The 17,269-nt window shown below is 48.4% G+C and overlaps 1 protein-coding gene across 1 annotated transcript in view; it reads left to right on the top strand.

Annotated features, from left to right (window-relative positions):
- The window catches only part of ARL6IP6 (ARF like GTPase 6 interacting protein 6), a 346,923-nt gene extending 330,944 nt beyond the window's left edge, over positions 1–15,979 (top strand). Inside the window, exon 4 of the mRNA XM_069616430.1 lies at positions 15,232–15,979. Within this exon, the coding sequence (XP_069472531.1) occupies positions 15,232–15,325 (94 nt within the window). The 3' untranslated portion in view covers positions 15,326–15,979. The remainder of the gene's footprint in view (positions 1–15,231) is intronic.
- Positions 15,980–17,269: the final 1,290 nt, after the last annotated feature.

Genomic DNA, 17,269 nt, shown 5'->3' with positions numbered 1-17,269 from the left:
CCGCCCTCTGTTCCTTGGGTGGCAGGTTTTTGGGGGCAGGAGATTTTTGGTTCCGGTTCCTGGGTGTCCAGGGGCCTTTCACGGGTGAGGAAGGAAGCTTCCTCTAGGGCTTTACAACTCCCTTCCTCCTGTGCCTCCTCCTCTGGAACCGGTGAGTTGTCGGGGTGCTCTCCCCATCATTGTTCTGGGGTACCAGACCCTTGGTTGGTGGGGTTCTGAGCCGCCATGTTCATCTGAGGGTTCTGTTGAGCCCTCAACATGCGACCCAGATCCTGGGACAGGTTCTGGACCTGGCGCTCCAGTTGACACCCGTTGCGGCTGGTATGGGGCTCTCTGGTCAACCCTAGGTGAGTCACAGGAAGGCTAACTATCCCTTCTCCCAAAGTACCCTGGGTATTGAGAATTTTGGTAACCCTCCACCCTTGGCCTCCCCTGTCCCGGATTGGGCTGTCTGGGCTCCTGAAAGCGGGGAAAAAAGGAGGGTTGTCCTACAAGTTGGGGTTTTGTAGGTACCGGGGAAAGAAACTCAACCCAGCATTTGGAGGATTACTGGCCTCCTGGGGAAAGAGAGGAGGGAAGTTTCCTGGGACGGTACCTGCCTGGTTGGATCCTCCCTTGGGCTGGGGGAATCCACACATACCCCAGGATTGGTCTGGTACCCTTGTATCGGGGGCTGATGTAATCAGGGGAGTTAGGGGTCCCATTTGTGGGATTACCTTCCTGACTACAACCTGTGTGGGACTGGCCCGAGCGCCTTCTGGGTCTTTGATTGGGTTGATTTGGTACAGGTATATTTTTAGCCCCCCCATCTCCAGATCTAAAATGGGGGCAACCTTCACCTCCGTCACCTTAGCAGCAGCAGGGGTGTTGGCTGGTTTGGGGTTTTTATTTGGATTTTTGTTATCTACAGGTTTTTGGACCTCATAAATGCGAATCGCCTATTCTATGACCCAGTCCAGTGATCTTTTCTCATGAAAGTCCCTCACCAGCTGGGTCATTATATATTTTGGGAGGGCATGAAAGAAGGTGGTGATGAATTCCCGACTATCTGTTCACACCCTCCTGGTGGTCTATACAAAGGCGCATTTGAGCTCCTGCACACATTCTTGGGGGGCCTGATCTTCCCTGCACTGCAGATTGTAGGCCGCCTTGCGGGCCTTTTGGGGGTTTCTGTGAGCAGAAAAATGTTTCAAGATGGTCGCCCTGTAAGTGGACCATCTGGAGTGGTTCTGGCCCTCCAGTCCCTCAAAGAAACTGGAGTATTCAGGGGAGAAGGTCAATTTTACATACTCTATGCAATTCTGGCTGTCCTTAATATGAAAAGTATCCATCATTTGCTCATATAGTTCTAAGTGTTCCCAAACAGAATACTTTGCATTTTTATGATATGGAGTTATGACACTCCTAATGGCCTTAATCTGCCTAATGGGATCTTTGTTCATAGCTCTCTTAAGTTTGTTTGCCTTCTTTGTTTCAATCACCCGAGTCCACACGCCTTCAGACTTAGAGGCGCTGCTACTGGAGGTCCCTTCTTGATCCTCTAGGCACTCCTGTGGTGCTCAGAAGAGTCTTCTGACCCTCCCCTGCTCCCAGGGATGGTAGAGTATCCCTCCCACTGCCTTAACTGGGTAGAGGTCTTCAGGATGCTCTTTTTGGGCCTTATTTCCTGTAGTTCCCCATCAAATTTAAGCAACTGGTCCCTTGGATGGCAGTATTTCAGTGGATCTGATTCCATGACCCTCCCCTCATAGGAGCCTTCCTTGTCAGAGAGAACCGCCCTAACATTTGGGTATCTTTACAGGGAAGCCTGTACATCAATTTCTGGAAGGCGCTGATCTGTCAGTCCCATTTTACCAGATCTATTGAAGTCTGCCAGCCCCATGTGATCCGTAGCCATGAAGTTGGCAGTGTTCATGGCATTGAATGGGTTGGAGTCTAGAGTACAGAGGCCCTTATGCTATGATCAGGGGTTGCCCTGTCCCTCTCTACCTGTTCAGGGTCATTCCAGTTAGGATTTAGTCTAGCACCCTCTTTCTCCAACCTTGCTAACTTTTCTTTTTCAACCCCTATTTCTTGGTAATAAGCAAAGATCTGAGCCTTTTGTTCCATCTATCAAGGCCTTACTGGTCTCAATGATCCGCTCTTGCGCTACCACTCGTTGGTGGAGCCCATCAATTTTTTCATGAATGGACTCATTGTCTCTCTGTGCTTCCTGCATGTTTTGGGAATACTGAGACATTTTCTGTTGCTGGAGATTCATCTCCTGGGTTTGTGTATCTTTGGCGTGGGTGTTCTCTTTCAGAGCACCTTCTACCAGTTTGGCGTACTCCAGTAGCTTCCCATGCTCTGTTCTTAGTTCATTTAGCTCGTGGAGGGCCAACTTACTTTCCTGTAACTCGGTTTTTAACTCACCTATTTCCTGGCCCAGGGTGTCATTCTCTTGATTTAGGGTTCCCCTCTGTTCAGCCAGGTCATCTTTGTTTTTTGATAGTGTTGGATTTCTGGCACTGCTGATCAAATTCCTCTTGAGAGTGCAGGTCTCTCATAATTAATTGGTTATTTTCCTCTTCCAGAGGCCATAAGGATTAGGCATCTGCGGCAAAGTCACTGAGTAGAGGACAGGGACGGAGACCAGATCACAACTGGGAAAGGCAGCCAACACCCCCTGACCTGCCTGGAGGATGCATGGTGATCACAGAAGAGAGTTTGGCTTACCCCCTGGTGACAACCATAGTGAGGTGCAGGGTCTTGGAAAGAGCAGGTGACAGGCCTAGAGGCCTAGCTCTAGAGAAATTTAGAAGCCCCCGCGTAAACCCGGGGACACAGGCATGCAGGCCTTTCTCTCCACCCCCTCTAGACTCTCACCACCAAGCACTGAAGAGGAGGGGTTGGGGGGGGGAATTCCCTGAAAGCCCCCATCCCCTGACAACAGATTTCTTGGTGCGCTCGCTGGAACCCCTCCGAAAAGATCTTATGGAATCCCTCTGATCGCAACTGACTGCATTGCAAGATGAATTGGTGGACTCCATGGGGAAAACAGAAGGGACATAGCCTGGGAGGCCGAGTAGATCAGACCGAGAAGGGCCTGAACCAGGTCAAAGTGCAGTTAGCATGGTGTCTGAGAGTATCACGCCTCTGAGAGAAACCAACGAAGCCCATCAATCAAAATGTGGTGACCTTGAAAATGGGGCCAGAACAGATAATCTCAGAATAGGCTTTTTTAAAGAAGCTGCGGAGGGAAACCACATGGGACACTGCATAACACAGGTCTTTACTGATTTGCTCTCGAGCGTCCTGCACGAGAGGGTGAAGATCGACAGAGTCCATAGGGTGGGTCCAGCCAGAGACGATGGGAAGGGGCCACCTTGTTATATAGTGGAGATACTTCACGCTTGCTTAATAAAAGAAGAAGCCAGGTGAATGAACCAAATACCCTTTTGAGACTCCATGGTCCAGATATATCGAGATGTGTCATAATTAACCCTCACTAGGAGGAGGTCGATGAGGCCAATAACTGAGGAATTGAGGAAAAGAGAAATAAAATATAGGTGGACCTATCCTTTTTTTTCCTGCAATTTACGTTGACAGTCAGAGTGCATGCCTTATTTTCGGTGGAGGGTGGACGTAAGCTTCTAGGAATGGATATCCAAACGGAAGGTCGGGCCTCTGAGGCCACCCTGAAATCAATCTTGGGTGGGGACCCAAGGAGAGAGTTGTGGCGCACAAAGCCGACCAAAATATAGCATGAGTCCAAGTCATTTGCTGGGTGAACCCCTGGCTTTCCAGATGACATCCATGACAGGGAGGGGTGAGCTAGAGTCCTCGGATTGTGGCTGTTGCAAGGGAGGGGATGAAGAAGAATGTAATTGTTTTATGCGGTTCAAGATAAATACTCTGGGGTTGGGGTTTAATCGAAACCCCCGGGAAACAGAGTGGGCCTCATTACAACTCAGGCGGTAAGGGTTTTACGGCGGCGTAAACAGCGCCGACCCTTACCGCCTGAGTACGAGGTCCCTTAGCGCCATGGCGGACTTAACACCTGCTTTTAGCAGGTGTTAAAATCCATGGCGCTAAGGGACCATGGAGTTAATTACGCCACCGTAATTTACGGTGGCGTAATTAACGCCTTCCCCACTCCCATTATGCCCTATGGGGCAAAATGGGAATGGGGAAGGGAAAATGGGAAAATGGGGATTTACCGCACCGCCAAGGTTGGAATGGGGCGGTAAGTCCGCCTACCACCATGGCGTAAACGTAGTTTACGCCATGGTGGTAAAGTCACGGCCCAGGCGGTAACTTACCGCCTGGGTCGTAATGAGTCATTTAGGTGCTGGTTCTGGGGTGGGGGTGGGAAGCACTCCCTTAGGATACTGCATTACCCATGGGTAATGGAGCTCAGGGGTTTACATGTTCTCAGGGGAAAACCGCAGTGACTGGGTAGTTATGGGGGACCTGTTGCAGATTCTTAACATGGGGGGTTCTCACTATTTACATTTGCACTTCCTTTTATTTGCATTATTAGCGGGCGATAGGAACCCAACACAGAAAACTCATGAGATTGCAGTGACTCTATTAACATGCCTATCATTTTAGGGTCCCTAAATGTTAGGGGACTGAATACAAGACAGTTAGAACAAGACGTTGCAACTGTTTAGGGAATTGAGGCAACTGCACGTTGGCATTATAGCTTTGAAAGAAACACATTTGCTGCACAAGGATCAATCCCGACTTCACAGTAGAGTCTATGCAATGCAGGCACACTCTTCGGCTGGTTCCAAGTGAGCAGGGGTGGCCTTTCACCTTCACAGAGACGGCCTTTAACTACCTCAATAATAAGAAAGACCCAGGGGGAGGTATGTAATGAAGAAGGGCGACCTACAGGAGAACAAGGTTACATTTGCATCTTTCTATGCTACTAACACAGCCCAAGAATCATTCATTTCGAGGGGATTGGGCCCTCCGACGTATTCCATATCTATGACAGGTAATCACCACAGCTGTGCTACTTCGGAAACTTTTTTCGGCGTCTGCGTCCTGCGTCGATGACGTCGATTCGCCGTCGTCGAGGACCTCGTCCGACGTCATCCGATGTGATAAGTAGGATGCATGACGCCCGTAGCCTCAGTTCCGTTTTTTCCGCGAACGTGTTGCTTCGTGAATCTCGGTTACGCCTCGACTCTTTGGAGTTCTGTTCTTCTTGGTTCTTCCAACCTGTTCGTTTTTGTGAGAAAATCCTTCGTGTGGAGATGTCTTCTACTTCGTCTTCGACCCTGCGTCCGGGCTTCAAGAAGTGCGGGGAGTGTGGGTCCAAGATGTCGGTGACGGACTCGCACGACGCCTGCCTCTGGTGCCTCGGGGAGGCCCACGACACGGATGACTGTATCGACTGCCAGTCGCTCACGTCCAAAGCCTTACGGGAACGTAAGAAGAAGTTGTCGGTAGGTCGGGTGTCCAAGCCCCGGAAGTCAAAGTCTGCGGGGCTTTTGACGGATGATTCGAGAGGTGACTCTCCGCGTCGTCATCGGAAGTCTCGTGGGTCTCCTTCTAGGAGTCGGTCTCGCCACTCCTCGGCCTCTTCGAGGCATTCTCGGAAGCGCCGACAGCGGTCGTCTTCCAGGTCCTCTTCTGAGGATTCTGCCCGGCACGTCGCTTACCCCACCAGCCGTGCGACGCCGGAGGAATGGGCTTCCTTCGGGAAGAAAATACTGGTGATTCTCGAGTCGCAGGGTACTAAGCCGTCCGCGCCCCCGAGTGGGGTCGGCCGTGAGAGGTCGAGAGACACCGCTCGCAAGAGTGGTCGGCACGAGTCACGGGAGAGGTCCCGTTCGGACAAGGGGACTCGTTCTCGACGTACCCGTTCCAGGTCCCGGTCCTCAACGCGTTCGAGACCATGTGCACCTGTGATGTCTTCGAGGAAGACATCGACGCCTGAGGTGTCAACAGGCTTTCTCGAGGCTCCGGCTCCGAGGAAGTCGTCGAAGCCGTCGACGCTCAGGTCGTCGAAAGACACGCTCGGAGCTCCGGCTTCGAGCACTGTGTCGATGCTGGCGGCGCTGCATCTGACGTTGATGCCGATTTACTCGACGTCGACGCCGATCCTCTCGGCGCCGATGCCTGTTCTCTCGACGCCGGTGCCGATTCACTCGACGCCTTTCGAGGCCGGGGTGTCGGAGGTACCCCGTGGCACGGGGGAACCCCCTAGAAAGGCTCTGGTTAAGAGCAAGGGTGCCTTCTTTTCACCACCTGGAATATATTTCGGAGGTGGATGAGGATTCTGATGGCCGGGTTCCTAGTCAGGTTCCAGATGAGATGGTCGGGCCATAGCCAATTTGACGATTTGAGGCAGTCACTGCATGATGCCAGTGGACTGGACACCTCTCCGGAGGTGGAGTTTTGTAGGCCTGAGCCTGGCTCTCATGCCGATTCCTCGTACCGGCGCCTTATGGCTAGGGTCTCCGAGTACTTGGGCTGGTCTGCTCCCCCAGGGGAGTTTGTGCAGGATGATCTCACGGACATCCTTGATGTTGGTCCCCCAACTGACCCGGTACTGCCGTTTCATATGGCTTTACAGAGAAGGGTGGCGGCGGCTTGGACTGCTCCGGAGAGTCTCCCGGCGGTGGGCAGGTCCTTGTCGCGAAAATACCGTCCAGCCAGTAGCGACCCCTGCTACTTGACCAGGCACCCCATTCCGGGGAGTTTGGTGGTGCAGGCGGCTACGGCCCCGGCAAAGCAGGCGTCGTACCCTACCATCCGTCCTGATAGGGACGACAAACGTTTTGATGGCTGGGCGAAGAAAGTGTTTTCTTCAGGTGGTAGGGCGCTTCAGGCGGCCAACTCCATTTGTGCCTTGTCTCGTTTCACACACACTCTGTGGAACTGTGTTGCGTTAGCGGCTGAACATATTCCCGAAGGGGACGAACGGGATGGTTTCCTTGCTATGGTCCAGGATGGTAAGGATGCCATGTGTGAGTCCGTTCAGTCAGGTTTGGACATGGCTGAATGCGTCAGCAGGTCCATGGCGGCGAGCACCGTGATACGCAGGTTTGCGTGGTTGCGGAAGTCGGGGTTTGCTCCTGATGTGCAGTCCCGGCTCCTCAACATGCCCTTTGACGGTGAACACCTTTTTGGCAGCAAGGCTGACGAGAGCCTTGAGAGGTTGCAGACCTCCAAAGCTGCAGCGAAGTCGTTGGGTGCTGCAGTTCGCCAACCTCCGCCTTTTCGTCCTAGGGGACAGCAATGGAGGGGTGGTTCCTTTCGCTATTACTCGTCCTTCAGTAAAGCGAGAGGAGCTGGCAGTCAAAGAGGCCAACGCAGGGGTACCAGAGGTGGACGACAGGGTACCCGTGGTGCCAAGGCCGCTCGGGCAGTTGCCTCTTTGCCCTCGGGTAACGCCGCAGCCGCTACCACTCAGTCATGAGGCCATGTCCCATGGTTCGCCGGTTGGGGGAAGGCTGGCGCAGCATCTTGTAGAGTGGCATGCCATTACTTCAGATGTGTGGGTTCTGGAGATCATAACCCACGGCTACTGTCTTCCCTTTCGGCAGTGGCCTCACGACAATCCACCAGGGAACCTCTCTTTGAAGAGTCCGGATCCGCTCCTTGCGCAGGAAATTCAAGCCCAGCTGGAGTAAGGCGCCATAGAACTGGTGCCTGTAGCGGAGAGGAACAAGGGATGGTATTCCCCTTATTTTTTGATTTCGAAGAAAGACGGGGGATTGAGACCCATCATGGACTTGCGCGGTTTGAACAAACTCCTCAGGAAGGACAAGTTGAAGATGGTTACTCTCTCTCAAGTCCTCCAGGCCCTTCAGCTTCAGGACTGGTTGGTGTCTCTCGACCTCAAGGATGCTTACTTCCATGTGCCGATCCATCCCAAGCACAAGAAGTACCTGAGGTTCGCGGTTGGTGACTCGCACTTTCAGTTTCGGGTCCTGCCGTTCGGATTGACCTCCGCCCCGAGGGTTTTCACCAAGCTCATGGTGGTGGTGGCAGCGCATCTCAGGCAAGGGGGGGATTCACGTCTACCCCTACCTGGACGATTGGTTGATCAGGGGGCGCTCTCCCGAGCAAGTCCTGGATTATCTGTCCGTCACCTGCCACTCCCTTCACAGGCTGGGCTTCTCCCTCAATTTAAAGAAGTCCCATTTGACGCCAACACAGCGGCTCCAGTACATCGGAGCAGTGCTCGACACTTCCCTGGGGCAGTGTTTTCCTCCCCAGGTGAGGGCTCTTCACATTCAGCAGATGGTGCACAAGTTTCAGCATGCCCAGACGCTTCCAGCGTTCGAGTTCTTGAGGTTGCTCGGCCTCATGGCATCCTGCATTCTCCTGGTGCCAGAGGCTCGCCTGCGGATGAGATCTTTGCAGTGGGCACTCAAGATGCAATGGTCGCAGTCCTCCGGCAGGATGTCGAACCCGGTTCAGGTGCCGCCCTCGGTCGCCCGGGACCTTCTGTGGTGGGCCGTCGAAGGCAACTTGATGAAGGGGGCTCCATTTTGGCTTCCCTGGCCGGAAGTGACGATCGTGACGGATGCATCCCTCATGGGATGGGGAGCTCATGCCAACGAGCTGACAGTCAGCGGTCGTTGGTCTCTGTCGGAGTCCAGACTCCATATCAATCTGTTGGAGCTGAGGGCCGTCAGGCTAGCCGTGGAGGCTTTTCTGCCGACTGTGCGAGGGAAGAATGTCCTGATCCTGACGGACAACACAGTGGCCATGCATTACCTCAACAAAAAGGTGGGGGCAGGGTCACTTCCTCTGTGCAGGGAGGCGATGCAGCTCGAGTTCTGGGCCATCCAGTAGGAAGTTTCGATCTCGGCAGTTCATCTGGCCGGAGACGAAAAAGTGACGGCGGACGCTCTGAGCAGGCAGAGCACGATCTCTCACGAGTGGGAGTTGGCTCAGGAGATTCTCCTGGAGATCTTCGCCCTTTGGGGGACCCCTCAAGTGGATCTCTTCGCCTCCAGTGTCAACCGGAAGTGCGAGAGGTTCTGCTCGCGGGAATTTCCTCCGAAAGGAGCCTTAGGAGACGTGTTTGTGGTGGAGTGGTCATTTCCACTGCTGTACGTGTTTCCTCCAGTCCCTGTCATCCCGCAAGTGCTGCGGAGGTTACGGAAGTTCGGTTCCCGGATGATCCTCATTGCTCCGGCGTGGGCTCGGAGGACGTGGTACCCGGACCTTCTCGACTTGTCCATCTGTCCTCCATGTCGTCTTCCCTAGACGATCTGCTCTCACGGGAGTGGGGTCAGGTTCTCCATCCAGAGGTCAGATCCCTCAACCTTCACGCTTGGCTTCTGAAAGGTTGAGGTATAAGGATTGGGACCTCCCTGAAGACGTGATGGAGGTGTTGCTCTCGGCCCGACAGCCAGCAACAAAGTCTCTGTACCGTTGCCGTTGGCGTAAGTTCTGCGACTGGTGCAGAGTTCAGAATGTGGATCCTTTTGCATATGACATCCCCATGGTTCTGTCCTTTTTACTTTCTTTGGCCCACAGGGGCTTGCAAGTTGGTACCATTAAAGGTTACCTGGCGGCGCTGTCCATCTTTAAGCGCTCGTCTGAAGAGTGTTCCTACTTTAAAATCCCTTTAATTTCACAGTTTCTGAAAGGGCTCACTAATGTGTTCCCACCGTCACCTTTCCTGGTGCCCGGTTGGGATTTAAACCTGGTTCTTAAGTTTCTTATGGGTGCTCCGTTTGAGCCTTTACATTCTTGCCCTTTGAGGCTGTTAACTCTGAAAACTGTGTTTTTAGTTGCGATGACTTCCGCTCGCAGAGTGAGTGAGTTACAGGCACTTTCAGTTAAGCTGCCCTTCACTGTATTTCACAAGGACAGGGTTGTCCTTAGAGTTCGTCCTTCTTTTCTTCCGAAGGTAGTGACAGAATTTAATTTGGCTCAGAAAGTTGTTCTTCCGGCATTCTATCCTCCTCCGCATCCTGGTAAGGAAGAGGAGAGGCTCCATAGGCTTGATCCTAGGAGAGCTTTAAGGTTTTATGTTTCACGCATGTCCCGGGTCAGAGTGGACGATCAACTCTTTATTGCTTACGCTGGAAAGCGTTTGGGACAAGCTGTGACGAAACAGACTTTGTCTCGCTGGATTATTTTGGCCATCTCGGAGTGTTACCGCTTGGCAGGTAAGGACCCACCGGCTGGCTTGCGGGCCCATTCTACCAGGGGTATGGCTGCATCTACTGCCCTGCAGAGGGGTGTTCCTATTCGCAACATCTGTGATGCAGCCACCTGGGCTTCAGTACATACATTTGTACGTCACTATTCCCTCGATTCCATCCGAGGACAGGATCTGGCCTTTGGCAAGGCGATCCTTTGCTCTGCTATTTGATTGGCAATTCTAAATTTTGATTCTAAATTCTTTCCCTCCTCCTTGCTCTGGTACTGCTTTTGGAGTCTGTCATAGATATGGAATACGTCGGAGGACCCAATCCCTTCGAAGAACAAGTTACTTTCTTACCTGGTAACGTTCTTTCGATGGGATGGTCCGACGACGTATTCCATATCGCTCCCTCCATACCTTCCCCGCTGCAGAATTTCTTTTGCGATTGCAGCTTACGTTCCGCAAGGCTTTGTGTCTGACTGGCAGTTGACTAATGTCACACGTTCTGGGGGAAAAAACTACAACTGAGGCTACGGGCGTCGTGCGTCCTACTTATCACATCGGATGACGTTGGACGTCGGAGGAGGTCCTCAACGACGGCGCATCGACGTCATCGACGCAGGACGCAGACGCCGAAAAAAGTTTCCGAAGCAGCACAGCTGTGGTGATTACCTGTCATAGATATGGAGTACGTCGTCGGACCATCCCATCGAAAAAATGTTACCAGGTAAGAAAGTAACTTGTTCTTCTGCATTTTTACACACCTTTAAATTTTGGCCTGGTGGAGACATCATCTTAATGGGCGATTTGAACCTGGTAATTGACAGTAGTGTTCACAGGTCAACCCTGAATACATGCTCGTCAGTCGGGACGTACTCGCACAAACTAAAGCAGAGGTTGGTGAACCTGAATATAGTTTGGGGGAGGGTCCTCCTCCTCAACTGGGCAGCTGGATGCAGGATATTGCCTACTGTCATGATATGGAAACATCATACAGGGGAACTATCACTTTCCACGCCACCAAACTCCTAATTTCCTCTCTCATCTTTTCCCGCCTCTTCTACTGCTCTTCTCTAATCTCCGGACTTCCCGCATCTCAGCTTGCCCCTCTTAAATCCATATACCACTCTGCTGTTCGTACCTTTTGTCTCCTTACCTCCCGTGACTCCATCTCTTCCTCGCTCTCTCACCTTGGCTGGCTACCTTTCCACTTAAAGCTAAAATTTTACTTTCTCTGCCTTGTCTTCAAATCCCTCCATGGTCTTGCTCCTCCTTATCTCTCCTCCCTTCTCTCCTTCTACTCCCCCTCTCGTTCCCTTTGTTCCGCTGACCATTTCCTTCTCACTGTACCTCCTTGCCCCTGCGCTTCCTCCCGGTTCCGCTCCTTCCAACTCCTTGCTCCTCTACACTGGAACTCGCTCCCTCTCTCCGCTCTACCACGACTATCACCTCATTTCACACTTCCCTTAAATCCCTCCTCCTCCATTCTCCACCTTGAAAACTCTGCCCTATCTACTTCCCCTCCCCTTTTTTCCTTCCCCTCTTCTAATACCTCTCTCCTACTACACTCTCTCCCCCTCCCATCTTCCCTCGTCCAGTCCATCTCCTACCCCACCTCCCCACACCTATTCCCACTCTCCTTCCCCCCCTCAGTTAATTGCTCTTTGCACTGTTTTATTGTATGATTCATGATGTAATTTTTGCTCCCAATGTTATTTGTTGTTGTTACTCTGTATTATGTTGTTCCATTGTACAGCACCTTGGTGTAAAACGCCCAATAAATAAATAAATACATGGGGCCCATATCAGAGCTATTTACTCTCTAGGTCTGCTCACCCCTTGACTGACTTGTCATGATTAGAAAGCTACTTGGCTGCGTTTGGCGACCATTGTATGGTGGGCGGTGGGAGGAGGTTCAGAGAGATGGTGCGGGCAAGCCGGCAGAATATGGTTGTGGCATTATATGCCTGTTACCTTTTTTTGATACTCGATAACAGTTATGCTAACACTGTCAGTTTTGTTTGTTGTCCTTTGAGGAAAATGCAATAAAAAGAATGTCATAAAAAATAAGAAAATAAGCTCAGTTATCAAGGGATTGCGATTGAGATAACAAGACGACATCCACGACTCAATAGCAAGAGGACAGGTAGACAAAGGAGAGTGAATTGAGTCAGTGAAAAAGGTGAAGAAAAGAAAAATGTGCATATCATATGCATAGAAGTGATCATCCGAGAAGCCAAAAAACGAGATAATAGAGCCAAGAGGAGAGGTATAGAGAGAAAAAAGAGGGCCAAAGACCAAGTCTTGGGGGACACCATGTAAGAGGTGCAGAGTGGGGGAAGAATGGCCAGCCAAGAAATGAGAAGGTGCATCCTGAGAAGTAAGAATGAAACTAGTTAAGAACAGAATCACGAAAGCCAAAGTCAGCAAGAGAAGAATAGTGCGGTTGACCTTGTTGATTGCCACAAAGAGATCAAGAAGGACGAGTAGAGAGGAGAGTTTAGAATAGCGGGAATTGAGTTAGTGACAGACAGAGCATTTTCCTAAGAGTGTTGTGGGCTTAAACCAGACTGGAAAGGCAGTAAAAGAATGCAGATTAATGAAAGAGGATACTTGGTAATAAACAAGGTGCTCCAGAAGCTTTGAGGGAAAGGGAAGAAGAGAAATAGGTTGCAAAGTATATCGTAAGGAGGGGTCAAGTGTATTTTTTTCAGAATGGGGAGTATTGAAGCATAGTTTTAAAGAGAGCAGTGAGATAGGAAATAAGTGTGGAATAAATTGCCGGGATTAAGGAAGAAGATGGAGGATCGTCTGGCAAAGATGCAGGATTAGCCCTAGCCAGAGCAAAGGAAATATCGACATTCGAGAGAGGATGAAATGCAGACATCAAAGGGGAAGAAGAACTAGAACAGTGTGAGGGAAAAGAGGGAGCACGAGAAGCAGGGGGAATATAAGAATGAAGTAGGGAGATTTTGGAAGTAAAGTAATTGGAAAAATCAGCTGCCGAAAGGAGAGAGGATGATGTGGGATCAGGGGGAGCAGGAGAAAGAATACAGTTCAGATTCTCGAAAAGATGAGGTTGAGTGGCAAGGGAAATGAGGAGAAAATGGAGAGAAGATAAGAAAGACAAATCGGTTGCTGCCCCAGACTTAAGCCAGCGCTGCTCAGCCTTTCGTGGCAAGTGGCCTGAAGAGTCAGAGACATCCAAGGCTGAGAAGGCCTATGAGATACGGTGAAAGCAACAGAGGGATACAGAAGGTCAAGAGAGTCAGTCAGGGTGTCGTAGAGAAGAGAGGAGACTGAATTGGCTGCAAGAAAAACGTAGAAAGGGAGGAGAGAGTAGAGGTAATACATAAAGAGAGGGAGGAAATGTCAGTCGAAGGTCACATCGATAGAAGGTAGCGGAAGATTGAGGCGTGGAGAGGGAGAGAAAAAGGAGGGAAAGAAAAGCGAAAAGCAAGAGTGATCACAGCAGTAGCTTGGGAGAGCAGTGACTGGACCAAAAATAGGAATAGTGGAGATGATAATGTCAAGAGAAGACCTTGATGTATGAGGGGGTGGAATAGGAATTTGAAAGAGTGAATAGGAACGAAGAATAGAGGAGTCGTACAGTAGCATGGGTAGAGGAGAGATGGAGATTAGTCACCCAGGAGAAACATAGGGGCAGTAGAGGGTAGATAAAGATGAGGGAGAAGATCAAGATCATCGCAGAAAGTAGAAATGGGTCCAGGAGGACGATAAATGATCACGAAAGTCAAAGGAGTCCAAGTGAAAGAAGAATTATGATATTCTAAGGATAAGAAATGGGGGTGAATGCATCTACTGATCTACGTAAAGCTTCCTTTCACCATCAAAAGGGAGTTCCTTTAATGTATACTAGCCTTATTTAAACATTAGTTTTCGGATGTGGTCTTGGATGGCATACCAAAAGATAAACAGTTATGGTCCTTTAAGATAGGTGAGCATGAATTGATTATACCAATTTACAAGGATCGTTCTCTACATGTCATAAATAGTACATATCCATGTTTCCTTATGGGAATCTAAATTGTATCTGTGGTATTAAATAATCTCATTTTTTAACAAAAATCTAAGTATTGGGTGATGAGCCTCCTGTGCCCATGTTGAGGTGATATGATGGTCAGAAAGCTAGTCCCCTGATTAAACTAGCAAATATCACGGCGGAACTTGCACTTTTATATTATGTTTTTGTAAATCGAGGAATGCTTTTTCAAACCATGTTGGCACAATGCTGATTTGAAACAAATCATAAATTGTTGTAGTAATTGGCCTATGGCTGTATAGTGTCCTAATTGTCTTTCTAAAATGTTACTGTATGCATTGATAGTCAATTAAGTTGAACTGTAATACTATGAAGTACATATTAGTGTCATTAAATGTTTTATGTTACATCTGATTGGTAATTGTAATGCCTGTTCTCTTTCTATGGTTTTATAGAAACCTGATAATGGAATTGGAACTGCAATTTGGATAAGGACATAGGTTGGATGCCAGAATAATTAAATATTTCCTTTATTGTAATTTAATAACTATTGGTCTTTGGTTTTCCTTTTACAGAAAACCTAGCAGTCTACCCCCTCTGACATTTGCTCTGTCGTGTCACCTGTGGCTGGGGAACCAGTGGTTAGAGGTTTGTGTTGTTAGGAGTAATTAAGGACGCTGACACACAGAGAAACATCCAGAGGTTGTCCTTTCGAAATAATTACTGATAGAGCAGTTTCCATCCTGGCCTACTACTGAACGCAGTGCACCTTACAAGCAGTGTATGAGAGTGCAGTGTGCTGTGCTCACTCCCAAATGCAGGCAATTTGTCTCATCTTGCTGCCCCTGAATTCATTCTTCACACTATTCTTACTCCTGAAATATATTACACTTCCTGCATTTGTATGTAAAAGGGGCCCTTTAAGTGGAGGCAACGTTTACATTTCAACTAAAATAAAGTTTCACCATCAGAGTGATTAATTAAAGAAGTAGCATGGTTGGAAATGCAGAATGTTTTCTAATTCTAATTGCATACATTATCAGCTGGTTTGTGCTTTTGCATTTACAAACTATATTTTAAACTTTGTAAAATAATGTTGCTTTCATTTCTTTTTTTGCAGGCGAATGACCGGGCATTCTTTTCACATGGGCTATAGCATGGCACTGCTCAATGGCATTGTGGCTGCTCTTACTGTGATATGGGGTCTGATGTGAATCTTTACTTTGATCATCATGTTTGACTTCTATTGAAAATACTCAAGGAATCTAATGGAAACTGCTGTACGGACTTTATTATATGAACTTTGGACTACCATTTTATTTTTCAGAAGATAATGTTAAAGGGTGAATATTTGCCTGTAAAGTCTGTTCATTTTGTAATTACTCAAGAATTATGTAAAACTTGAAGCATGTTGTGCCTTTTGCAAATTCCTAAAAGATCAGAATCCGAGTTTCCTGTAAGTTATAATGCACCGATTGGTTCACATTGCCATGTAGTTGTTGTTTTGACAAGAAGATCAAAGATGTGTTCAATAGTAAACTAAACAATGGATGATATTATGCTGCATGTAGAGTTTAGCTAGTCAAGCTGAAGTAAATAATTGAATCTCACCCTCTTTCCCCCAAGAAAAATTGTTTCCTGAACCATGTCTAGCTATCCCTACAATTTCTTTTTAAATGTGCACCTTTCCTGGTAAATATTTCTTCCCTGAATTGTCTGTTGTCTGCTGTTGAAATATGAACTTGAATCGTAAGTTATCACACTGACCGTGTGTACTGGAGAAAATAGTAAATAATTTTGTAATTCAGTAGGAAGATCAGTTATGAGATGTGTTCAGTGCCTGTAATAAAGTTGTTCATTTTAAGCCATTTTAGCAACTTATAGCTACAAAGCTTTGCTCTCTAAGTGGGTGATGGGAATCAGAAATGGTGCATTTTAATAGGTCAACCTTCACAGGTCCTTTTCTTGGGAGGTTACTGGGATGAGGACGGTGTAGTTCCACAGGTTGACAATGTCAGGAAAATCAACAGAATATTTTTTTGTTTTTAACATAACATAAACATACAAACAGTGCACCCCTTTGTTCTGTCATGCGGATTGAAAGAACAGATTATGCTGTGAATGGCTGAAGTTTACAGCAGTTGATTTCTTCATGGACCGTCGAAATGTACGATCCTTGGAGCGAGCAAAGCCACCACTTTCATACAAAATAACAAACCGTTTGCAACCATGTTTAGGAAGGTGGTACGGTGAGGAAGCAGATTGGTTGTCATGAACACGGGTGCCCATAAGGGAGAAGGTAAACCCAGTTTCTGGTTAGCTCATCACTGAAGGTGGTCCATGCCACCTGAGAACTGGAATGAGAGTCGCGTGGGCACTGTGTGTCGGATGAAGTGGCATTATGTGTAATGGAAAGATCCACTAGAGGCAGTGGTTATATCATGTGGGCAGGTCTAGCTGAACTGTACAGATCTAGAGTGTACATCCATGCCCGCCAATGTTTGAGAATGTACTGATGGGAATTTCATTGGTAATGTAATCAACTAAATGTATCCTACTTACTTTTCTGTTTAATGCTCATTGTGTAAATCCTTTAGGGGAAAGATTTCTGTGCTTGGGAGACACATTTTGGGATGGGGATACTATGCCTGTTTCTCTGTCCATGACAGCACAGATGTATGGAACAAACCTTGTGTCCATCTTTGTTGCATTGCTTACTATAGCATTATTCAGTAATGAGTTGCCGGATTTCACAGAATCGGAGCTATTTTCAGAAAAAGTACTATATGAATTAATCTATGAGATTGGCTGTTAGTTAATTGACAAATAAGTTACTATGAGTAACTATGAGTAACCCAAAGCTACTTATGGAAAGAGAAGAATACGTCTGTTATTCCAGTTAAGTTCTGTTAATCAAATAATTACTCCTGAAAAGAGACTATCTACTTTGTGAATTGGTAGATTTGTTTTGTTATACGCGTATAACCACTTCTATGAAAAGCCATATCCACAGACCCAAGTAGCACGCCTGAGAGAGTTCCACGTACATTAAAAAATGTGTAATAGGATTCTGCGTAATCCGATTTCACACCAAGTTAGAAATAGCAACACTTTACATCCACTAGATACATGAATTTCAATTAGACTTGACATGGAGT

The sequence above is a fragment of the Ambystoma mexicanum genome, chromosome 9, assembly GCF_040938575.1.
Source record: "Ambystoma mexicanum isolate Mex_15411 chromosome 9, UKY_AmexF1_1, whole genome shotgun sequence".
Lineage (NCBI taxonomy): Eukaryota > Metazoa > Chordata > Amphibia > Caudata > Ambystomatidae > Ambystoma > Ambystoma mexicanum.
The sequence above is the reverse complement of the archived record's forward strand: the minus strand, read 5'-3'. Positions and strand labels throughout refer to the sequence as shown.